This window comes from Saccostrea echinata, unplaced genomic scaffold (assembly GCF_033153115.1).
Source record: "Saccostrea echinata isolate AGI-Se365-2 ecotype Australia unplaced genomic scaffold, CSIRO_AGI_Sech_v1 ptg000009l, whole genome shotgun sequence".
Taxonomy (NCBI): domain Eukaryota; kingdom Metazoa; phylum Mollusca; class Bivalvia; order Ostreida; family Ostreidae; genus Saccostrea; species Saccostrea echinata.
The window spans coordinates 22,494,643-22,520,639 of record NW_026889758.1 but is presented as its reverse complement, the minus strand read 5'-3'; the positions used below and the strand labels follow the sequence as shown (position 1 = coordinate 22,520,639).

The 25,997-nt window shown below is 33.9% G+C and overlaps 1 protein-coding gene across 2 annotated transcripts in view; it reads right to left on the bottom strand.

Moving 5' to 3' along the window:
• The window catches only part of LOC133182044 (protein trachealess-like), a 47,093-nt gene that overhangs the window by 18,253 nt on the left and 2,843 nt on the right, over positions 1 to 25,997 (bottom strand). The window contains exons 1-5 of one of the 2 annotated variants that reach the window (XM_061316752.1): positions 15,011 to 15,261; positions 7,078 to 7,179; positions 6,541 to 6,674; positions 4,664 to 4,790; positions 3,854 to 3,954 (exon numbers count right to left, since the gene is read on the bottom strand). In XM_061316752.1, coding sequence (XP_061172736.1) covers positions 3,854 to 3,954; positions 4,664 to 4,790; positions 6,541 to 6,674; positions 7,078 to 7,179; positions 15,011 to 15,107 — 561 coding nt within the window. In that variant the 5' untranslated portion in view covers positions 15,108 to 15,261. Of the gene's footprint in view, positions 1 to 3,853; positions 3,955 to 4,663; positions 4,791 to 6,540; positions 6,675 to 7,077; positions 7,180 to 15,010; positions 15,262 to 25,997 lie in introns of those variants that run through there. The other variant, XM_061316751.1, reaches the window with a different exon arrangement.

Here is a 25,997-nt window from a genome sequence, read left to right as displayed (position 1 = left end):
CAGTGGGTACACAAGAGAGATGGTCTGAGTACACAGAGACACATAATACCAAGCTTATCTGACTCTCATCTGTCCCTCAGCATTGGCTGTGTCTGTCACTCTATACCCTAGGACATCTTACAGACCTAGGATCCCAAATTACTATACCCTCAGTTACACGAAAAATGACACTCCAAAGAAAACGGACAAGTGAAATCAGAAATGAAAAGTGCTATTAATATAAAATAGTGAAAAGTTAAAAAAAAAAATGCTTGAGAAGCACAGGTAATTTTCACCATCTTGTAATCTAATACTGACCAATTGTAGATTTGTCAAGCATGTCCATTTTGGTTTGAGACACAGGATTAAACTAAAAAAGGTTATTTTCTACATTATAGAGCTACCTATTAAGTTAATACCATAAAGTAATTCCTATCATTTAAAAATAGAAATATGTCCATAGGACATGAATGCCCTGCCCAAGGCAACATCAAGAAAAGAGGTGAATCTGAATTGATTCATCCCATCCATTATCTTACAGCTAAATAGTCTTATTGTTTCAAGTTCTATGTCATATTTAGCAAATTTATATATGATATATAGAAAAAAAATGCTCTTACAAAGTATTACTGATGTCATGTATGGATTTTTCTTTAAAGTAATCCTTTATGGAACTGAATAAGATGAAGTGGAAAAATGTAAAATTTAAGTCCATAGGGAAGGACAAGTCAAAGAATTTTCCACACACTTTGATTGCTCTCTCTCTCTCTCTCTCTCTCTCTCCAATTTGTTTCAGTAAACAAAGTTTGATGAAATGTCTTGAACAGTTTTTAGAAACTAAGGTAATTGCAAAATGAAAGAAAGGTGAGGTCAAGGTCATTAGAAAGGTCAAGGAAAGAAAATGACAAAATTGAATTTGTTTCACCAGTCAGAAGACTCTATAAGCTCCAGCCATATTCATGGCAAGGCATAAAAATTTCTGTCATACATCATTGAAACCCCATTATTTGACATTTTCTTCTTCAAGCCCCTCCATCTCATCCCACCCTTTCCTCATTACATGGCTTATGAAGTATTTATGGAAAAATAACTCAATGTGTAAATAATGCTCAGCAATTCCCCAAAATAAATGTCATGGTGAAAAAATCCATAAATTTAAGATTTTTCAAATTCTAAGAAGAAAATGATAATGATCTAGTACAATTTACGGTTTAACTTCTATGCCAATATGATACTTTTATGTAAAAAAAGGTTATTTCAAATTCATACCTACATGTTTGAATCTCTTGAAATTTAATTCAGTAATCTGCATTAAAATGTAGAGCAGAATATATATAATTTGGTAATGAATGGGTGCATGGTGCTCCAGAGAGAACATATGATTGACATACATAGATGTAAAAGGAGCTTCACCACATAAAATTTGAATACTGCTGAATTCTGGCTGTATTTAGAATGCTGCATCATTATGTACAACGGGGTGATGGGGTACATAGCCATGATCTGTATGATTGGGTTCAAGATGCAATAAATCTTCACAATATATCTTGTCAGTCTCATCCCTCTAAAATATTCATTATTCATGGATATGTGCATTGTCTACATTAAAAGACGACAAAAAGAGAGGCATTACATAACATGGACATAAGATGTCCTATTTAGATATTGGCATGTTTAGATATTCCAAACTTAAACCCCTGCAATACTTTTAAGTGTCAAAAATCCAATAAATTCTGTAACCTGATTCCCTATTAACCCACTGACATAGAGAAGTGGGCAGCTGAACTCAATCTTTTTCGAATTCACACTGCAACATTTCAGCAATGCTTGTAACCACACAGCCTCAATGAAAGTGTCAAGTATTCCATCCTATCTTTTTTATTTGACTTTCAGAATGTCTTTTCACCAACGCTGAAGATGTCCTTTTATTGCACATGATAAAATACTTGCATCTGATACGGCTTTAATTGTTTAACAGATAGTTTAGGGTGACATCTAGACATTAAGCATACAAAATGAGATACTTGATCATCATGAGGCTGAAAAGGTCAGATTCTGACAATAGAATATATCAGACGTAGAAAAAGTTTTGCGTTGTAGAGTGCCAGTATTAATTTTTTGCTTAAAAATAATAATTACACGTTTTAAGCATTTCAATGTATGCAACTGTATAATTTGTAATTCAAATTCATTAGGGGTAATTCAAATACAAGAGTAGAAATTCTAGTCCTTATCTTGTATCTATTGTAACACTTAAAAATCATGTTTGCAAACATGTTATCAATGTCTCTTTCTTTAACACAAAATATATTCCGTATGAAGGTTGCTATTTAAAAGGATCAAAGTTCTGAATTTTGGAATAGAGAGACATCAGGAATGCTAGTTGCATCACAGAAGCAGTCATTTAACAATACATGAAGTAAATCTACCTTATCTTTCTAACTTACATTTACATGTAAAAGATAACATATAAACATAACATATCTTCACTTCCTTATATCTAATTTTACAATAGGTCCAACTTGAAAATAAAAAAGGAAAAAAGAAATTTAGGAAATTAAAGCAAATTGAACTGAACATTTAAACAACCTGTATTAAATTAATATGTCTGTATTTGTACATAAGTCTGGAACATGACAGAAAAAAATCTTGTATTCTTAAACTCCATGGGACTTGAGAAAAAACTTCAAGATATCCGAGGATTCGAGATATCAAGGGTAAAATACTTAAGGAATACATTTGTATGTGGTTGGATCCTACAAATCACTTTGACATGTCCACTGTATTCGAGATACCGAAGTTCAAAAGTACTTATATTCTAAATACTGGTGGCCATTAGGTCCAATGTCCACCTACATCACCACCCATAACTTTAATAACCATATTCATAAATATGTGTGGTCCTATGCATTATGTATGTATAGCCACTTTTTGTGCCCTTAAACTTAACCAGTTATGCTTTCAGCAATTTTAATATACATGTACAAAGTACCGATATTACATATTTGTTAAACAAAGTAAAGCCTTATTGTTTTTGAGGAAATGTATATAAACTTAGCTTATAGTTTAAAGCCCTTGAGGTAGTCCAAAGTTAGTTCTAAATATCATACATTGAACAAACTTCAAAGTACACTACACTGGAATGCTCATCTAGCAGTTAGAAAAGATTTTTATATGTTTCTATGTGAAATCTTTGATTCCCCTAAAGTGGCCACCTTAGGAACCGAAATTTGGGGGAAAAGAAATCTATAAAATACAGAGAAGCTTGCATATTTGTTTGACTTATTGTATCCTTGCTAGTCTGTATAACACGATCCTTAGTTTTTTTTCTATACTCCTACTAAGGTAAAACTTGAGTGATCTTTACCAAAGGTGTGATAATTTGATGGCATGGTCAGGTGCTGTTATAGGACCATTGACATTCGAGAATAAGAATTCAATGCTTATATTTAAATTCTCTAATTTTCTCTTCATAATTGTTAATTTCATTAATCTTGATTATGAATTTAGCGCCTATCAGAACTAGTGTGCTTAATAGACGTAAGAGTCATTGTGACGTGGAAAGTTAAATAATGCAAATGAATATTGTGAGGGAAAAAAATTAATTAATTCCAAACGTACAATTGTTACATTTTTACAATAACTTTATAGAATATTTTTTTTAATTAAATTTGAGCCAAAACAATATACATTTTGGCATTCCTACAGTATTGAAAATTCATATACCGATAGTTCCTACTGTGTATTCAAATGCACAGTGACAATGTTTCATGTGTGTTATAGAGTATTGCATGTTGTAGATTTCCAATGAATTTCATTAAGAAAATTACACTGAATGTAAATATTGTTACATGAGCCTGACCACTTCACCTACCACAAATCCTGACTGTTTTGTCCTTATGCCATTTTTCTTCATGACACACTTCATTCTGAGGTAGAATACTCTGTTATCATCAAGATGTGGGACATGTTTATCTGAAAGTATATCAAGTTTACATAAGATCAGGTCTTCTTCAATTTTTATTTTACAATTATGCTAAGAGAGGTAACTCTTTAGAACACTTAAATAATGTAATTCATATCACCTTAGCTCAAATTGCAGCAAAACAAATAACAAAAGAAGAGAAAAATTAAAGGGATTCATAATTTTTATTATGCATGACATATAAAACTAGCAATATGTCCATATGCAGTAAGTCATAAATGCTCCACTTTAAAAAGTTTTGTTGATGAATCCTTTTCTATAAGCAAGATAGAGGTTCATAACACAAAATCTAGAAGTGTGAGGTAAATAAAGTTAAAGGTCAGCATGGTTGAAATGCTCTATCCAAGATGTGCCTGTTTGTTACATGCAAAGTGAGACTTACAGATTCTAGAATGCATGGGATTTAAACAATAAAATGCTTTCTTTGGTTGTTAGTAGGGGAATTAATGTCACAGCTGTTGCAGAAAAAATACATAACCTGCATAAGCGGGCTATGTAATTTTTTTCTGCAATAGCTGCAACATTCAAATCATTACAGGTGATATGCTTAGTGTTGTTTACTGACTGATAAATGGCAAAAGTTTTCTTATCAAATAAAGGAGAAAATATTTAGTGGATGTAAATATGACAAAATGCATGATGGATATGAAGACATTATATGTTCCTCTTTCTACGTGGTGGGGCTTATAAAAGCCTTACCACTATTCTCCTGGTTGAATTGGCAAGAACAATGCATTTCACAAGGTTTGAGGTTGAATTGTTTCTTTAATTCTGGTATATCACTGGGGTGAATCAAGTTAGTCACCTTCTTACCAAGAAGGAAAGCCTGAAAAACAATATAACAATTATCAATATAATTTTTCAGAATCTACATTGCCTGGGGATGCTTCCATTCCAATATGGTTAATCATGCCTTTGCAATTCTTGAAAAGAAGATTTTTAAATATTGTTTCTTACATATTCCTTTGTAAAACTTTGATCATCCATTGTGTCCCCAACCTACCCCCCAAAGGTCATGATTTGAACAAACTTGAATCTACACTACCTGAAGATGTTTCCATATCAATATGATAATCAAGCCTTTGCCATTTTTGAGAAGATTTTTGAAGATTTTTTCCTAAATATTCCTATGTAAAACTTTTAATCATCCATTGTGGCACCACCCAACCCCTAGGGGTCATAATTTGAACAGACTTAAATCTACACTATATAATGAAGCTCTCACATAAGTTTCAACTCTTCTGGTCCAGTGGTTCTTGAGAAGATTTTTCCTATATATTCCTTTATTCTTTTGTGAAACTTTGATCCCCCATTGTGACCCCAACCTACCCCTGGGGGATCTAGAATGAACAAACTTACATCTACACTATGTAATGAAGCTTTCACATAAGTTTCATCTTTTCTGGGCCTGTGGTTCTTGAGAAGATATTTTGAAAGCTTGCCATTTAATTTTCAATTATTCTTAATTATCTCCCCTTGAAAGAGGGTGTGGCCCTTCATTTCAATAAATTTAAATCCTCTTTACCCTAGGATTCTTTGTGGCAAGTTTAGTTGAAATTGTCAAAGCAGTCCTGGAGAAGAAGATGAAAATGTGTAAAGGTTACAACCAGAGACAACAGACAAATTTCAATCAGAAAAGCTACTTGAGCCTCTGGCTCAGGTGAGCTAATAAAAAAAATCATAGTACCAAACAAGAAGTCTGTGAGCCAGTGATCACTAGTAATACCCCTACTAGTAATATCATATTGCAGGCCTAAACAAAGAGTGTGCTAAAATTTCAAGCATCTGCAATTAGTAGTTGCTGAGAAAACTGTGACCAAAATTTGCTCTGTATGGTATGGACAGATGCCAGGATAAACAGGAAGTTGACATCGGATTCGTACAAAAACGATTCCCACTATATGGCGTGCCTAAACAAAGAGTGTGCTAAAATGTCAAGCATCTGCAATTAGTAGTTGCTGAGAAAACTGCGTCCAAAATTTGTTATGTATGGTATGGACAGCCGCACGGATAAACAGGAAGTTGACATCAGATTTGTACAAAAAATAATCCCATCATATGGCATGCCTAAACAAACAGTGTGCTTAAATTTCAAGCATCTGCAATCAGAAGTTGCTGAGAAAACTGCGACCAAAATTTGTTATGTATGGTACGAACAGACACACAGATAAACAGGAAGTTGACATCGGATTTGTACAAAAATTAATCCCACCAAATGGCATGTCTAAACAAAGAACGTGCTAAACTTTCAAGCATCTGCAATTAGTAAGTGCTAAGAAAACTGTGACCAAAATTTGTTATGTATCGTACGGACAGACGCATGGATAAACAGGAAGTTGACATCGGATTCATACAAAAATTAATCCCACCATATGGCATGCCTCAACAAAGTGTGTGCTAAAATTTCAAGCATCTGCGATGAGTAGTTGCTGAGAAAACTGTGACGAAAAAATTGTTACGGACAGACAGACACACAGACAGACAGACACACAAGGGTAAACAGTATACCCCCTCTCCTTCGTAGCAGGGGTATGATTATAAAAAAATTCCTCCTAGTAAAGAAAGACCTATCTTACTTGTTCAATCCCTAAATGAGTGGCTACACCATCTGACACATAAAGAATCTTCTTTTTACGATCCAGTAACAACAGAAATCCATTCATGGCTTCCAGCATCAGCTGACTCTCCTCCACCTTAAACTGTTCCATACCTGACAATAACATTATCCACATATATTATCCACATCTCATCCACATTTCATCTTAATCAAGCAAGGATAATTAAAAATTTATGATCAGAAAAGCTCACTTGAGCCTTTGGCTGAGGTGAGCTAAACATGGTTATTGCTAACACACTTATGAATTCATGCTTTCAGTGAAGAGATTTTCATTCCCTATAGTTTTAATCAAAATATACACTTTGCACTTAACAGACATAACAAATTGCGTTTATAAGGAATCAAATATTGTTAGCCCCTGGCACCTCCCTATGAGAAAGAGGATTTTTTTCCCTGTAATGGGGTGTGGTTCTAAATAAGACATTGGTGGCCTGCACAAGATACTGGATTAGTCAGATCACCAGATGTTTATGTACACATTAAACAGGTGACTTACCATTTAGAACAATGTGGTGTGTCCCATTCTTCTTCACTACTGGCATTGGGGGCTTCTCCTTGTCCTCTGGCTCTGAATCCTTCAGGGACAAAGTAGCCATTTCTACAATGTCATTCAATATATATAATATATACATGTATAACAATGTAAAAAATAGATTACGTTTTGTATTAAGCAATGCTTTACTGTCTCTCTGATTTCTTGATTAAATCAATTAATATTGAACAACATATCAATCTTCAGTCTCATATCTTAGCAATTTGATTTTCATATAAATAAAACAAGATGTATTTAATGGACTAATACACTGCAATTTTAGACTGCAAATAAACAAATATAATCTTACAGTTTATATGTGATTGTCTAGCACACTGCATGGCAATTAATATCTACCTCTTATAAAAACCTAGTTTTATTTTTTAATTACAAATTACCCAAATGTGCTTTGTACGTATTTAATTTGGTCTGAATGTGCCTTTAAGGGCTCTGTCTTGCTTTGGCATGCTTTCTTACAAAGCAACTTCCATTCTACATTCTTAGTATGATTGGTGTCCCCCACAGACTGCCATAGGTGCCATGCTTCATCAATGTTTGTTTTCACTGAAAAATTACTTCTGACAAAATGAAATACTGCTTATGGGGGACCACACGTTACATCTGAAAATGGACACAATCCCTCAAAACAATGATTTATTATACAAAAACACAAACAGTCCACAACTCTATATCAACTTAAAACATAATCATTTTCCTTTGAAATCAATAGGCTTAGTCCTGGTCTAATTTATAAACAATAAAAGATAGTAATGTTTGAATCTTCAGCCCAAAGATTAATGAAATTTTTGCTCTGACTACCTGGTATCTTGCAACAGAAAATTGTGTTCACAATATCATCAAATCTTATGAACAAGTAAAGCATTTTAAAACACCCATGACCTCTCAGTATCTGTGTAGCAAGACTGAGAAATAAAAGCTGAATGTTACTTCATAGTGGAACATGGTCTTCTTTGACAGAGCAGTACATTCAATCACAAATTCCAATTAATATCATCATTAATCAGCCACACAGGTTACATAGGACTTTTACATAGCAGACACGCGGAGATGTTTGGATATGGCATTAATGGAATACCAGCACTGGTTTATCATTGAATGATCGCCAAAACAATATGCCATTCTTGATAAGTTCCCATACACCCCAAGCTACATAAGTTAATCGATCTTATGTGGTACACAAAGAACTATGAACAGCTTCATAGAAATATCACTCCCTTTTCTGATAAAAATGATCCACTCATCAGTATAGTCTAATCACATATAAAGTGATGACAGTTACTTGAAACAAAAAATGACGTAGACTTCAGGACTACATGATGATCAATAAGTTCTATTCAATAATATTGTACTACAAGTAATTGCATCCAATTAGTCTCCATAAAATAAATTCAAAATATGCATATCATTTTTTCTGTTGATAGATGGGAATGCCCCCCACTGTTTAATATGTCTACTGAAACCTGCTTACAGGCTTGTAGCAACAGTTACAAAAGTGGGGGGGGGGGGGGGGGACTTCCCAGAGAAATCTGACCAAAAGGGGGGAGGGGGCAACTTCCCAAAATTATCTGACCAAAAAAAAGGCATTTACTGTCCAAATCCTGGAATTTGCCAGTGCTCGACCTTAGAACATCCGGGGGGGGGGGGGGGGGGGGGGGGGGGGGGGGGGGGGCAACCAGCATCTAAGGGAAAATTTACTATAGCAAAATACTATACTCAGAAAAAAAGGGGGGACCCCCTCCCTTCCACATTTTATGGACCTGGCTTACAATTTTTTGCATGCAAATAAATAAGTTACAGAAGTTGTCAGTTCACTGTTAATGTATGGCTATCAATCTTTATACATGTACCTAACAAACAAGAAATATCAGATTGAACATTTGAACTTTACAAGTTTCTCTAAAAAAAAATCTGTACAAACTATCCTGAAATCACAACAATAAAAATGTGTCTGTATTAATCTATACCATTATATTGTAATATAGTAAATTGTTAAACTATTTTCTGCAAGGAAATTTTAGCTAGCCCACAAACCCTCATGGTCAGTTGGCAAATTCAACAGAAACATTGTAATATCTCTTAAACAACTGTGTATGGGCAAATATAAAATAGGGAGAAATATTTTGCAATTTTAATAGGGCAAAAAATAACAAGGAGCAAAAATAACCATATATACAATATGTACATTGTATTATTTTGTGAATATTTAACAACAGTATTACTTTCTGTTGAGTATCAAATGTAGAAAGTTCATCTGATAAATTTCAGTGAGGGGTTTTTAACATGCAGATATGTCCTCCTCAGCACAATCCAAGAGATTCAGTTACACATTTCCAGTGTATGTATAGCAAAATCTTACAAAACATGAATCATGTTATAATGTTAAGGTAAGTGAAAGCATTTTCTTGTGTCTTTATCCTCAGGAAGTGCTCTATAAATCATATCAACAATGACTTGACCTTGTGCAAAAAAAGTGGATCACACTTTGTTCCTGACATGTGCTACTAGTCAACTACTACAATGTTAACAGCAAGGCATCAAGGTGAACCTTGCAGACAGCTCCCCAAGAACAAGGCAATGCTTAACTTGAACCTACTACTGTTCTCCAAGAACAACGCAATGCTGCTGCTCTCTAAGAACTAACTTAAAAGAGGCCCATGGGCCACATCACTCACCTGAACACTTTGGATAGAGAAAAGCAAAAAATAATTCATTATTGAAAAGTTTAATATAAAGGGGTCCCCCACCCTATCCCAGGTGGGGGTAAGGGAAGGGGAAAAAATTGAACAACTTGATTCTACACTAACTGAGGATGCTTCCATATTTATTCTTATTTTGCAACTACTGCTTGCATTGGCCAAATGAAGGTAAACTTATAAATCAAAGCTATATTCTGTCAATGTGGAAATATAGCCTCCGCAGCATTCTGATGTCTTTAAAAGCATTGTGACGTCATATTTATTGCATTGTTTGCATCATAGAATCATAGTTCCAACTGCAGAAATGTGTATAATATTTTTGTAAATAGCTTGTTTTGGTGGTCAAGTGTAAAACTTTGTTGCATGATAAAATGCTTTAAAGATTTTTCCTATATATTTCTGTGTAAGACTTGAATCACCTAATGTTATCCAACCTTAGCCCTAGGGTTATGATTTGAACAAACTTACATCTGAACTAAGTGATGAAGCTTTCACATGTATCATCTTTTCTGGCCCAGTGGTTATTTAAAAGATGCCCTTAAATTTTCAGTAATTCTTAATAATCATCCCTTGAAAGAGGGCGTTGCCCTTCATTTGAATGAATCCATTCACCCAAAGATGCTTTGTGGCAAGATTGGTTGAAATTGTCCCAGTGGATCTTGAGAAGAAGTCAAAAATGTGAAAAGTTTACAGATGACACATGACAGATGGATGCCTTAAAACCCTTCCAAAAGAAAAGCTCGCTAAAACTGAGTCTTTGGCTCAGGTGAGCTAAAAATCTGCTGCTCTTCAAGAACAAGGCAATGTTGAATTTAGACCTACTGCTCTCCAAGAACTAGATAATGCTGAACTTGAACTAAAAACCTGCTGCTCTTCAAGAACAAGGCAATGTTGGATTTAGACCTACTGCTCTCCAAGAACTAGATTATGATGAAAAATAACCAAAAACCTGCTGCTCTCCAAGAACAAGACAATCATGCTGCATTAAAGGGATTTCCTTGATATACATTTCATAGGTACTTGAATGGCACTTAAATTCACAAAACCTTAATAAGGAAGTTGTATATTCCAAGGGGCTTAAGGACAGATGATACAAACTTTTATCAAAAATCTTGAAAATAACAACTTCATAATACATGTACAAGTAAAATGAATAAGTTTTATCGCATTGCTTTTTAATTTTTAAGTCAAGACAATAACAATCAAAATAATCATTTATTTGAATATGAAACTTAAAATAATTATATTGGGGGGGGGGGGGGGGGGGGGGGGGGCAACAACTTTGATTTTATGATCCAAGGTAGTTGAAGTTTTTGAACTTGAAAATAGTCTTGTAAATACTTAATTTAAAATATGTGCTTTCTATCTAAGGAAAAAAGGACATTATTAAAGAAATCAATTCTCCTACAACCTCATCTTATAAACCAATGCTTTTTAGCATGAAATTAGATTGAGCTTGATCTTTGATATTTTTGCAAAGATACCAAATGCTATTTACATAACAAATTATGAAAGGATTGATCCCCCCCAGTAATAGAACTAAAATTCCATACATGCAGTTAAAATTATCAAAAACATGCAATTTTATCATATTCTTTTACTCATACTTCCTTAAAAAAATAAAACATTTGAGATTTTGTAACTTTATCAATAGAATATAATTCAGTAAAATAATGAACTTTCAAGAAAATTACATTGGTAGATACACATTACTTTGTAAATTCAGTCATTTTTGTGAGCATTTTCTGTTACTAACTGCTGATATTCAAAACCTAGCTGAGGGATGAGCATCCTTAAGCCATTTATAACATATATCTTAAAAAATGTATCAACACACATATCACAGAATCTCATATCATGATACACAAAGTACTGGAATATTCTAAATCCTAGTGAGATCCGATTTGCATGTCTTTCAGTGAGTGAAATAAATGCCTCCATCTTAGTTGAGTCGACTGCTTTACATGATCAGAAAATTGCCTCATTCATCACTTGAAGCATTATCAAGTGTTTAGGATAAATTTGGAAACTCCTTCTAAATGCCAAACATAATTTCTTTTTTTCTCTTTAGCAATTCCAATCACAGTCATGTCAATAAAGATTACCCAGGAGATCTATCAATTTGAATCAATTTTGTGTTTTCTCATGAGTATGGTGAAAAAAAAATAACCACAGGATTATGCATCTCAAAATATCTCAATATAAAATTAAAAAAAAAAAAACAAGAAATGTTTGTGAAACACTTACGCACCCCCCCCCCCCTTTGGACATACATTATAGGGTGCACAAGCCTTTACTATTGGCAGTCAGTGGCGGATCCAGAAGTCCACCTGGGGGGGTTTTGAGGCCCGAAGGGGGAGGGCATGGGAGGGGTGTCCCCCTCCCATAGGTGGGGGTTCGGGTGGCCTCCCCCGAGAAATTTTCTTTAAAAATGGCTCCAAATGGTGCATTTTCCAGCATTTTAGATTGAATTAGTTAGTTTTTGGCCACTTTTTTCCTAGTTGTTTTTCAAGACCGACCTACCAAAATTTTCAAGAAATTGAACAAAAAATTAAAATTTTTGGATTATTTTTAACTTCCATGTTAACTTGAAAAATGAGACTTTTCTAAAGAAAAAATTAAATGTAAAATCTGATAAAATTAGAGATATCGCCATTTGCTATATAATATCCAATTCTTCATTTTAAAATGCACGTCCAACACACTGTCGCATGTGAAGATTTGTCTACCAAAATACAACTGCATGATGTGCAATTTTCCAACACTTAGAACATTAGAATTCTGTGTAGAAACCCTAATTGCTCTTTTCAACTACTTGACTATACTGTTCATATAATTTTTAATATAAACACATAATGATATTTCATATTGAAGAATAAATATAAATTATTTTGGAAAATAATTGGAATTATTGCTTATTCATTGGGGGGGGGGGGGAGGTAATTATAATTTCTAACATAAATGCACTCCTTAATTCTATTTTTTTTACCCACTTACCTGCCCTAAGTTTGAAAAAAAAAGTCTTGAAAAACAATCAATAAAAAAGTTGCCAATTCTTGTTTTAATAGGACCTCTAATTTATACGTATTAGTTTTACCACAATTCATTATACAAAGTTGTAACCGTTAGTTGGGTTTTATTCAACATCAATCAACTGTAATTTAAAAAGAAATGCAGATCTTTTGCTTTTTAAAATTGCATTGTAACTTCCATCTACAAAAGGAATACTTTCAATGTGCTTTTTTGGTACAGGTCACAACGTATTTCAACTAGTATACGTCCCTGATGTATTAATTAATTTTTTTTTCTATTAAATAATAATCACAGTTTATTCACGTAGTTCAATAAAGTAACATTCAATTATCGAAGAAAGAAGAAAATTCTCGAAACAATATTACTTTAGCGATACCAAAACAAAACCGTAATAACTATGTGCAGTTTTGGTTGTTAGTGTATGACGTTGCGTCATCACTAGCTGCACGGACTATCATGATCTCTGCATGTACAGTACTGTTGATTACCTGTATAATGTGTGCGCTCAAGCGGAAAAGGATTTCGCATGGTGACTGTTTATTTCACCTCTTTGTGTAAAACAATGGGCTTGGATAGAGTCGCATTTATGCAATGTATTGTTAAAATGACACTTGTAAAAAAAAATTTTTTGATCAGGCGGGGGGGTTTTCCCGAACCCCCCCAAACCCCCCTGAATCCGCCACTGGCAGTGTACATGGAAATGAAACTGACCTTTTGAACTTAAAATCAATAGGGGTCATCTATCGGTACTATCTGAGATGCATCAACCAGAAATAGTCTTCTACATCACATCTTTGGCAAAAACATGTTTCTCATGATAAATCAGTAATTAATTTGTTCAACCTTTGCAGAGATAACGAACAGAAAGCAAATGATTGGAATTTTTTTTTAAGTCCAAGGGGCATAACTCCGTCAAAAATTGCTCAATTGTATCCAAAAAAGAACTTGACCTAGATATTCTGATGATAAATCTGTATACCAAATTTCATTTCAGCATGTGCAACCTCTGCAAAGAAAATGAATGGAAACTGCAAATAATTGAAATTTTTCTAAGTCCAAGGGGCATAACTTTTTGTCAAAAATTGCTTGATCATACCCAAAACAAATACTGACCTAGATATTCTTATGATAAATCTGTATACCAAATTTCATTTCAGTATGTGCAACCTCTGCAAAGAAAATGAACGGAAGCTGTTGGTGGACCGACAGACAGACAGACCGACCAAACGACTGACCGACAGACAGCAGCAAAGCAGTATGCCCTCCCTTTTTCGAAAGGGGGCATAAAAACCGAAAAACTCCTTTTATGGGTTAAGTTTCTTCTTTTTCTCATGAATTTCTCATAAATTTGTGTAAATGTCTTTTAAACAAAACCCTCAGCTCAGAAAAGTAATAAATGCAAAAGATATAAGACAGAAATAATTGTCAAATGATTAAACTTTTTACTTATAGAACTAATGTACAAGAACAAGCACAAATGGGACAGAAATGTCTCACAATATTGATATCAAATAAGACAGGTATATGTTATTTAGACTAAGTACTGTAGATCACTAAATTTTTTGACACCTGATTTTAACAATGTTGTTTCATATTTATAAAGGAAATAAGATTTTCACTAATTTTGGTCATTGTTCTATGTGATTCTTTAATAGTAGAATTATACCCAAGAATGAAATTTTTGTGAGCAGACAGTCTGGCATAATTACGTGAAAATAATGTTCTTGCAAATAAAAAGTGATTTACATTACCTTGCTAAACTTAAAATGACCGTAACTTAAATCCACACCTAATGAAAAAGCATTAAAATGTAATCAGTTTCCAGCTCTAATCAACAACATTTTAATGCATTAGCAAATGCTTAATTATTTTCATTTTAATAAATTACCATAGACTTCCCTGCAGAAAACATGCAACCTCTTGCTGACTCTGGCATTTACATGATTATAAGGGTAAAAAAAAATTACTTTTCCAATTATATTGTAATACCCCTTTAACACATATTCTTTTCAATATGCAAGTTCCCCAAATAAGCAATTTTTTGCATGATGACAAAAATTTCTTGACTTCCCTCCCCCCTTCCCTACAAGCTTATCTTAAATCATTTTCACACACTGCAAACAATTCATGGCAATATATATACCTACCTCTGAATTTTTTCCGATGCAAAATTGTAGGAAGGCGAATTTTAAAAATCCTGACATTTCTAAACATGAGAGCAGCATGAGGGGTGTACACAGCCATGTTTGTTGTGCTTAACTAGGACACCGTGCTATGTCAAGTTTTACTTCCTCAGGACTACATAGTGCTGATGAAGGGGGAAGTCTGTGCAGCCAAGTTATAATAAGGTATTGATCACCACCAGCCTCTTTACTACTGTGTACAACAGACAGAACTGCTTTGCCAGCAATACCAACACAGCGACCTATCCTGAGATAAGCTGTTGACGAGATTTATTGTTTTGGGGGGAGAGAGTAAGCCTGCACCTGAGATAGGTGTGTGTGACAAGATACAATAGTTTTCTCCATGTGTTGTGCATGTTTGGTCAGATTATATTTACCACAATGCAGTTTATCAGAACCTGCAGCTGCAGTTCTTCACAAAAAAGATTTTTGGGTTTGGAAGTGTGAATAACACTGACAAATTGACATGCACCAATTAATAGAAAAAGAGCCTTGTTCTAAATCCATGATGAACTGACAGAATGACAAACAAGTATATGATCTGTGTCATAATATGCACATTGTACATGTATACATACCAGTATACCAAGTCTGCTAGTGTATAATTATTTTAACAATTTATAATTCCTATATTTCCAACGATATGACAAATATATACACAGCAATTGTTCAGAAGGAAAGAAAAGTAAATCTTTTTGAATCAATTTAAAATAAACATGTTATACTTTTTCATCTTTAATGTTAATATAGCTCACACATGTAATGTAATTCTGCACTTTGTTGACTACAGTGTGTAAATGCATGGTGTTTGCTGGCATGACAAATATTTTCTGATAGTTTAGAACATAACTAGAGGTACTGTGAGCACTGAGCTCAGAAAATGATACCCCCTGCTCCCACATGAGTTTAATGGCAAAGTCCATGTTTTGCTGTGGGAGACCCAAAATATCTGTCTGATCAGAACATAAAATAGGAGGTGCACAACAGTACTATGTTATAAAGATTCTGTGAAAGTCTCATTAAATTTTACTCATTACATGTACATGATTAGTATATTTTAAGAGAAGTTGCGGAGAAGAGATGAGAACCTCCAGTATTACAAAAAGATTGGTAGTGTCTACCTTTTACTATGGCAAACCCCAAATATCTGTCCGATCAAAATGAACAAGAAGTCTGTGAGCCAATGCTCACTAATAATACCCCTGCTCTAATGTGAATACACAAGTTCAGTTATGGACAGACACAGTGATAATCAGGAAATTGACACTGGATTTGTACAAAAATGAATCCCAACATACGGCATGCCTAAACAAAGAGTGTGCTAAAATTTCAAGCATCTGCAATGAGTAGTTGCTGAGAAAACTGTGACCAAAAGTTGTTACAGACAGACAGACAGACACACATACAGACAGACAGACAGACACACAAGGGTAAAACAGTATACCCCCTCTCCTTCGGAGCGGGGGTATAAAAATAGAAAGTGTACAATGGCACTATGCAATAAAGATTCTGTGAAAGTCTCATAATATTATAGTCAGTGGTATAGAAGTAGTTGCTGATAAGAGATGGAACCCCTCACGTTATAAAAAGAATGGCGATGTCCAAGTTCTACTATGGCAAACCCTCAATATCTGCACAATGGCACTATGTTATAAAGATTCTGTGAAAGTCCCAATAATTTTTTTTCAGTGGTATAGGAGGAGTTGTGGATAAGAGATGGGTACCCCCAAGTGTTATGGACGAACGGAAGGATAAATGGAAGGACGTATGGAAGGACACACACCCCCATCACTATAAACTCACTACTTTTCAAGCAGAGGGAATATGAGTACATGTTTAATTTACTTGAATTGTTGTGTGCTTAAATGTATATAACTCCAATGGATCCTACAAAAACGACACAATGCATATATTAATATACGCCCACTAAGTACATCCCATCCAAAAAATGGACATCTTTTCATAATTATTTTTATGGAAGTGAAGACCTCATTAGTACTCTTTATCTGAAAACTATATTACTGTACTTATTATTTAATGTACCAATGGGTCACTGAGTAATTAAGTGCAGACACAATTTAATGCTAGCAATGTTCCTATTGCATATGTAAATTTATATTTTGGCAGTGTTCATGAATAAGTAAAACTAAAATGTGATGTATTTCCAATATAAGCACCAGGTGCGGATCCAGGAATTGAAGTGGGGGGGGGGGTGCAAAAAGTAGGCAGGGGGTCTGGGTCCAGGGCAAAGGCCTGGTGGGGGCCCAGGGAGCAAAGCCCCTGGAAACTCCTGAATTCTAGAGATTTTTTGGGGTAAAAATGAGGTCTACCGAGTAGACATTTTTACATTTTCTTGACGAAACTATGATTTACGCTAACTTTGACAGTTTTAGGGGGCATGTGCTAGGTGCCCCCCCCCCCCCTTAAATCCGCCACTGAGCACCTTAACAATCTTGAACTTTCAAATTCAATGCTTTAATGCAAAACAAAGAGAAATTATGCCTGATTTTTATACAATGAATGACCTTTTGCCATTAAATATTTTAACCCTGCATTATTTTCCGTATGTACATCATTAAGGTCATGATGGACAACTGAAAATTCTCTGTCAGTAAAACAATTTTGCAAATGTTTGGTCAGGATCAAACAAGCTTGTACCTCCTCCATGTCTCAGACTGTGTGTCCTTGCCAAGGATATCAACAATATCACGATAATATCTTATTGATATCCACTGTGATCTGTAAAATTTGTTAAAGAATATTGACATGAATTTTTAAATAAATTGGGATGTCACATATAAGGGTAAGGTTAAGGTTAAAGTTTGTGTTGGAGGTTAGAATTTGAGGTTATGGCTATACTTAGGGATTAGGTTTAGGAGTTAAGGTTGGGGTTAAATGGTAAAAGAAAACAAGAAGGAAGATCTATAATTTAACCGTTGAATGACTTTGATTCAATACTGATATCATAGATATTGACAATATTGACAGTGGGGCAAGCTTTGTAAAGGGAAAATATTCAAACATACACAAATTTGAAGAAACACAGCAGTAAGGGCTATAATGACTATCTACTGAACAAAATAATGTCATGGCCCAGATTTTCATACTTTTTCAAAGGTGCCCATGAACATTGTCTAAATGACGCTGAGTCAAGCTATACATCCTAGCTCATGTACAAGTAATTGTGACTAGTGGGACTAGCAAATATTTTAAATATTTCTCAGATAAATTTGAGAAAGACACAACTGTACTCGAACATTCATACCCCAAATACCATGGATATGTCAAAGTAATTTGGAAGTTCCAACCACATTTTCTTTATAAATGTATTTTAACCTCAATATCTCAAATACGCAGATATCTCACATTTTTCTCGTGCATAATAGAGTCCAAGACAAAAGAGATTTGACTGTAGATAAAGTAACTGCCAAGATAATACCTATATACCCCTAAACTTAATTGTACATGCAATCCATAACAAATCAATAACAATCATCAGAAAGTAAGCTTTTGTTTTTTGCAATCTAGCTCTATCATGTCTATCAGCTGATTGCTTTGGGAAGATGTCAATACTGTAGAATCAAGAAAGCAAGATCAAGTCTACATTTCTGTGTCAGTTTAATAGCTAGCAGAGTCCCCTGTGTGACAATGCTTGTAGATGCTGAGTGACAAATAGGAGAATAATTGATGCCTGCATTCATAAAATACCCATCACAGAATCTGAATTTTGCTGCACACCATTCTTTGAGAAGGCAACTTGTCTTTCTCCAGCATCTGTACTTGCATACCATTAGGGCTGGGTATAGGTTGGGAATTTCCTATTGCAATATATTGCGATAATTGAAACTGTATTGCAATATTTTTAATAACAGCTGAAATGCTCTTTTCTTATTTTATTAACCTCCATTTATAAGCAGAGTTTATAAACTTTTTATAAATACATTGTAACAAAAAAAAGTTCTAGTTGATTTCACTACAGTTTGGCAACGAAATGCAACCATACAACAGAAACCTTTACTGTTTGGTACTGTTTGGCATGATTGAAAATGTTTCTGACATCTTAAATTTCATATTTTACTTTATAAATCTAAAGCCCAAGCAAAACGCTGGTATACTGTTAGGGTAAAAATGTATCGCAATACAATATTTTTTGTTAACGAATAGCAATATACCGGAATATTGATATTATTGCGCAGCCCTATGTACCATCTTTCACATTGTAAAAATGGGACTGCATATATAACTTGATGTGCCAATGAATGCCCACTATAGTACCTTTCAATGCATATCTAGATTCTGTAATTCTTGAGACATTTTGAAATTGCTTAATCCGCTGAATGCATTTCTTTTTCACAGCCAAACCTAAACACCCAAGGAGTTTCATAGTAAACAAAACTAGGCATGGCAATGTATGAATGTGAATACAGAATATGTTGTATAGTATGTACATTTTTGTTTGTGTTATTCGGATAAGAATGGCAGATAAGTGGACTACACATTCAGTTTACACCACAATTAACTTTATCAATGTAAGACAGCCCAGAGACTACAGAGATTCAGAAATGGTAAGATGTAGCCATGGAACTCTTTTTAAGTCAAATACAGAAGCCGGAATCTGATTGGCCTAAATTTTCATGTTTATTCATAACTGAAAGGTTGTGCTGATGTGACCCTTTATGGGACATGTTTGAGACATGGTAGTGGATTTGGGACATCTAATTTTAATTAGATTGGATACACTATTATGTATATGTATCTATGTATACTGTATATGCATACATTTCACAATTTTGGTAGAGGCTTAAGTGTTCATTATAATCATGTAAATGGTTTGTCTGCTAGATGTCCAACAGAAAAGATTTTCAGAGGTATTTTTAATATATGACCAACTCTGCTCCAACCTGGGCCTAAACCATAGACACAGGAGACACAAATTCTAAAGTTATGGTAAACAGTTATGCATATCATTGTAATCATACAATCAGTTTGCCTGTGATACATGTCTGTCCTTCAGAAAAGGGAAAAATTTCCAAAGATGTAATGAATCTTTAATATATGACTAACCTAGCCAAATCCTAGGGATGAACCATGGACTCATGGGTAAGGAATTTCACAAATTTAGTTGATCATGGGCCCATTATTTATTATAATCATGTTCTTTTTTGGCCCTGTGAATTTCTGAAAAACTGAAACTGCTTATTTTTAGTTGACAATGCATTAAATTTCATTTAGAGATTTGGCGATTGCGAATCTACCAAAAATGACGTAATTTTCTGGCTAGTCAATGCATTATGACGTCATGAAATGCGTCATTTTCCTCATATCCTGAACAATTCTACAAAAACAGCCAATTTTCAAAGCTATTTTTCAATATTTAATATAGAGCACAATCTCTGATCTAAAATATGCAATTATTTACTGATAGAACCGTTTCTGAGGATTACAAAACATGTTTTATTTTTTAGATCAGAGGGTGCGCTCATATTATTTTTCTTCTCTGAAAGTACTTAAATATACTTGTTTTCCTTAAAATTCAAGAACATTGCAATTCCATAGAGCTTGATTTCCAAGACCTGAACTTTAAGGAGAAAAATTTTAATAAGAAATGAAAACACTAAGACTCTACTTTATCTTGATGTTTAAAATGGAACATAAGGTGTTACAGTCCCTGAAACGTTCTACTTTCCCATTTTTCCGTTCGCTCACCGTTCGTTCACCGTTCGTTCAGCGTGCGTTCACCGTTCGTTCACCGTGCGTTCACCGTTCGCTCTCCGTTCACAGTTTTGCGTTCACCGTTCACCGTGCGCTCGCGTTCATCGTTCACAAAGCGTTCAGCGTTCGCTCTTCGTTCCGTTCACTTTGCGTTCACCTTGCGTTCAGCGTTCACCTATCGTTCAGTTGTCATTGCCATTCGGAACTCCCAAGTGAAAGGACTTATCTTTTTGCAGGTATGGAGTTACAGATTTTTTAATTTAATACTAACATATCGTGTTTGAAGAATCATTATTTCATGGGGGAAAAATCTAAGATATATATTTTTATTATTCTAACTTAGCTATTAGGTTATTTATTAAATTACTCTGGAAAAAAATGTTGTTATAAGCACATCCTGAACCTACGTAGAACGATGCTGAAATATTAAATTTAACTAAGGCCAATGTGCAAATACTTCAAGCACTGCAATATTTTGATGTTTTGTTAAAGACGACAAATCGTTAATGGAGATATAATTATCCAAGTCAAATAATTACGCAGCAAAATTACAAAAATATTTATTTCTAACGCGTTTTTTTTTAATTCAATTACTACAGAAAATTTGATAGAACTAGTTCTGAGAGTTATACATAGTACTGCGGATATCCTGTTAATTTATTATCTTTGGAGCGAATTAAATTGATAGTGTGTTTAAAGGAAATATTTATTTAAAATGTAATGCACTACAGAATATTCGCTACTATAATACATGTATGTAAAGTCTATAGTTATAGAGAAAAAATCTTTCTTCACCGTAACTTTATATGTTTGCTATTCGATATGATAAATACCCCCCCCCCCCTTTCCCCTAAATCGGTTACTTAGTCAGTACTGTATTTCCAGAAAATTTTAATTAACCTGTTAAAAAAAAGCTAAGGTCTTTTTTAGAACAAAAATTTCAGTCTCAAAACAAACATGCATCTAAAAAAGTCACAAAACAATAGTAGTTCAAAATGTACACGTGTCGGCGGTGGTATTTGAAATTGGCAGAGAGTATGTTTCAAATTCAAGTGTTAATGCCCAATATATTTTATTCACTAATTATTCAAATGTTGATATCAAATCTAGAAATGATAAAAATAAATGTTATAACTTGTTGGAAATACTCGCACTTCGTTCTTCGATGTGACGAAACTTTCACACCTGCACAGTGTCGAATGATTTTGATTGACAGGACAAGCACGTGGACTTCGTGTGAACTTGAAGCAGGAAAATAAAAACGAGTAATACTGTCAAACAGATGGATATGATTTGTTGATAAAAAAAAAGTTACTTTCACTGTCTAATATATTTAGAAAAAAATATCAGAGTTATTGTTTGATATAGGTGCAAACATTTAGTGAAGCCTGAAAGGAAAGGGGGGGGGGGGGGCTGAAACGGAATATCTCTCTCTCTCTCTCTCTCTCTCTCATTTGTCTGTTTGATAAAAAATTATAACAGCATATTACTTAAATATCAAGTTCTGAAAATTGAATTTATAACAAATAATATGAATATGTATCTTTGTATTATCTTGTCTGAGTATAATCACGGCCATCTACAGATACATGTAGAAATCTGCTCAATAAATCATCATGAAAAATAGAAATGACACATAATATATTATTGTATTAAACATTTAAAGTACGAGCGTATAAATGCAAAACGTCCACTGACCTTTGTAATTAATTTTTTTTATTACTTTACATGAAATCGCCTTGACACGGAGATACATGTACATATATGAATGGATGTTACAATCGCTTTAATTCATTCTATAAGTCAGAAGTTTTCTCTGATTTGTTATCAAATAAGAATAAACATTTTTATTTTCCAACTAAAAAAATTTCTTTTATACTTCAGCGTTCGGCAACAATTGCAATGTTTTAATGCGTTAAAAATCGTGTGATTAAAAACTTAATGTGCATGAATCGTCTTTCTTAGGACAATTTTGGAGAATTTATTTTATTTACTTATTTATTCATTCATTTATTGGTTTACTTATTTATTTTTTTTTTTTTTGGCACCTGACATTATAATACAATAAAATAGTTTCAATGCAAAGAAAAGATCAGAGGCATTCCGAATATATCGTTCATCTTGCGTTCACCGTTCGTTCACCGTTCACTTTGCGTTCGCGTTTGCGCTCCGTTCGCGTTCTGCGTTCGCTCACCGTTCACCGTTCACACATCGTTCACCAAGTTGCGTTCAGCGTTCACACATCGTTCACTCACCGTTCGCTCTGCGTTCGTTCAGCGTTCGTTCACCGTTCGTTCAGCGTTCGCTCACCGTTCAAGTGGGAAAGTAGAACGTTTCAGGGACTGTAGTCAATAAATTGGTATATCTATAGGGCCATTTTATGCATAAAGTGAACCTAGCTCTTTTTGAAGATGTAACATATTTTCAATGTTACCATCTAAGTCACACCCTAGGGCTTCAACCATGAATTCAGGGGCCATGAATTTCACAATTTTGGTAAAAGGTTGAGTACTACTCATTATTAACATGCCAACAGTTTGCAACCTAAATGTCAATGATTAAAGAAGATTTTAGAAGATATAATGCACTTTCAACATGTGACCAATTTATTCCACCCTGGTGCCTGATCCCTGTATCCAGGTGCCATAAATTTCACATATATAAGTAGAAGACTCATTGCATTTATAATCATGCTAATGGTTTGACTGTAGATGACCAGGAGACAAGAAAAAGATTTTTAAAGATTATAATAATTAAAATGGTTTTGCCTCATTCCTCAGTCCTCAAGGAGGCAGGTCATCTCAAAATGTAATGTGGTGCCAGTGAGTTATTTATTTTAACGAACTAAGCTACAAAAGTACAAGTACTTTGCATATGTAAAGTCCGTGAAAATTGCTTCCATTGTTTCTGGAACGAAAACTAGAACATAATTATACTTTTCCATGAAGTACACCTTGTTCATTTACAATTTTAACATGCACACATTATTTAAATTATTCAAAAATCTTGTATCATGATGACTAATTTCTACATAGCTGTCTTCAAAGAACAGAAAATTTTAATGAACATTTTCTGAAATTTCATTTACATAATTAGAGTAGCCACTGTTTACAAAAAAAATCTCATTAGAGTGACATAACTGTGACTGCTTAAGACATGAAATAATGCACTGTCATGCTTACAAAGCAAATCCCCCAAAATAGTCAATCCAAAATCTATGTTCTTGACTGAAATATTCCCTGTAAATACAAGTTCATTATGTCAAAGAATGCATTAATTAAACAAAAAACAATTATAGATGTGAAAACCCTTGGTAATAAAAAGGTCTAGAAAATGAATAGATCTATAAATTCCCCGTCTGTGACAGGTACAGAGAAAGAGCAGTGCTGGTAGTCACGTATGTCAGAGACAAGGAAAGGCCTCATAATGATTTGAACCGCAACAGGCAACAGGATGTAATTCCATCAATAACTGAACTTCTATCAGCTGTACTTTTTTAAGGACAAAAAAATGTTTTACTGAAATGAATTTCATCAAAATATTTCAACATATTTTAATAATTAACTTACAATTAATATAAATTAAACTCCTGAATTAAATATTTACTGTTAATTTAGCTTATATAAGGACATTTGCTACTATCAAAAAAGTTGTATTCTTGATTTGGTATATATTTTTGGAATTATTTTGGTTGTAAATTATCCAAATATGAAATTTCTAAAATATCAAGAATTTTTTTTATTTTCTAGGATTTTTCAAAATTCTCACTCTTTGCTGTTCCTCATAAAAATCTATACAATTTTTAATATCTTTATAGGTCATTATTGAAAAATCTTGAAACTTTAAATGTTATCTGGTAAAATTTATTCATTTTACTTATCTACACATAGATTTATTATGTATTTTCATGATTTTTGATAAATAATTTGTTTATAGCATGGCCTTAAGCAATAATTTACATCCCCCTCTTTTACCCACAACTACCATTCCCCTCTTAAAAACCGAAGACATTTTTCCCCTCAATTCCACTTGCTCATCAAAAGTTTTGAATTCAAAATGGAGATTATGTCTTGGATTTTTAATTTTTTTTTTTATTTCTGAAGTCTGCATGCAGTCATACCTGCTAGGTGTGAAAAAAAAACTTGTCCTGGACGAATGAAAATTGTTGAGTAGGATTTTTCTATAATAATTTAAAACAAGAGTCTAATGGGCCACATCATTCATCTGAGCACTTTGGCTAGAGGAAAGCAGAAATAAGTTCAATATTGAAAAAGGCGATGCTGTTCTTGAGAGGAAGATTTTAAAAGATTTTACTTATATATTCCTATGTTAAACTTTGACCGCCCATTGTGGCCCAAACCTACCCCAAGGGATCATGATTTGAACAAACTTTAATCAATATTATGTAATGAAGCTGTCAAATAAGTATAATTTTTCTGGCCCAGTTATTATCAAGAAGATTTTTAAAAGATGCCATTAAATTTTCACATAATTATCTCCCCTTGAAAGACATCTTCACAATGTCAACATTTTGTGATATCATTCTCTTCAAGAACCCTTGACAAAAGTCGCTATTTAAAAGTTGGACTTGTGGTTACATGAAGTTATGGTTAATTATAAACCAACCAATGAGAACATATCTTTCAAATGAGTTGTTTTCAAGTGGCTCAAAGCCATAGTACACCTTTTGTGATTGCATGGAGGAGGATCTTCCAAAAATTAATCTCCAATATTTTATTTGAGGTAACTAGTCACAAATCCTACAGTATTGGTACTTTCCATTTTAAAGACAAGTCATATTTGTTTACAAAACATACCCACAAATAGAGGCTGTTTTCTGATTGGTTCCAATTATAGACCGGGAAATGAATGAAATGGTAGCTTTCTAGTGAGTTTTAAAAAGCAACTTTTGTCAAGGGTTTGTATAGATCGAGGAACAACATCACAAAAGCTTGACATTGTGAAGATGCTTGATAGAGGGTGTCGCCCTTCATTTGAATGCATTTAAGTTCCCTTTACCCAAGAATGATTTGTGGCAAGTTTGGTTGAAATTAGACCAGAGGTTCTGGTGGAGAAGTTAAAAATGTGAAACTTTACAGACAACACACGACAGACACATGGACAGATACTCTTTGATCAGAAAAGCTCACTTGAGCCTTTGATTCAGGTGAGCTAATAACCTAAAAATTCATCATAACAAATCTTTTTGATCATGCATGTACTTCCATCCAAAAAATTC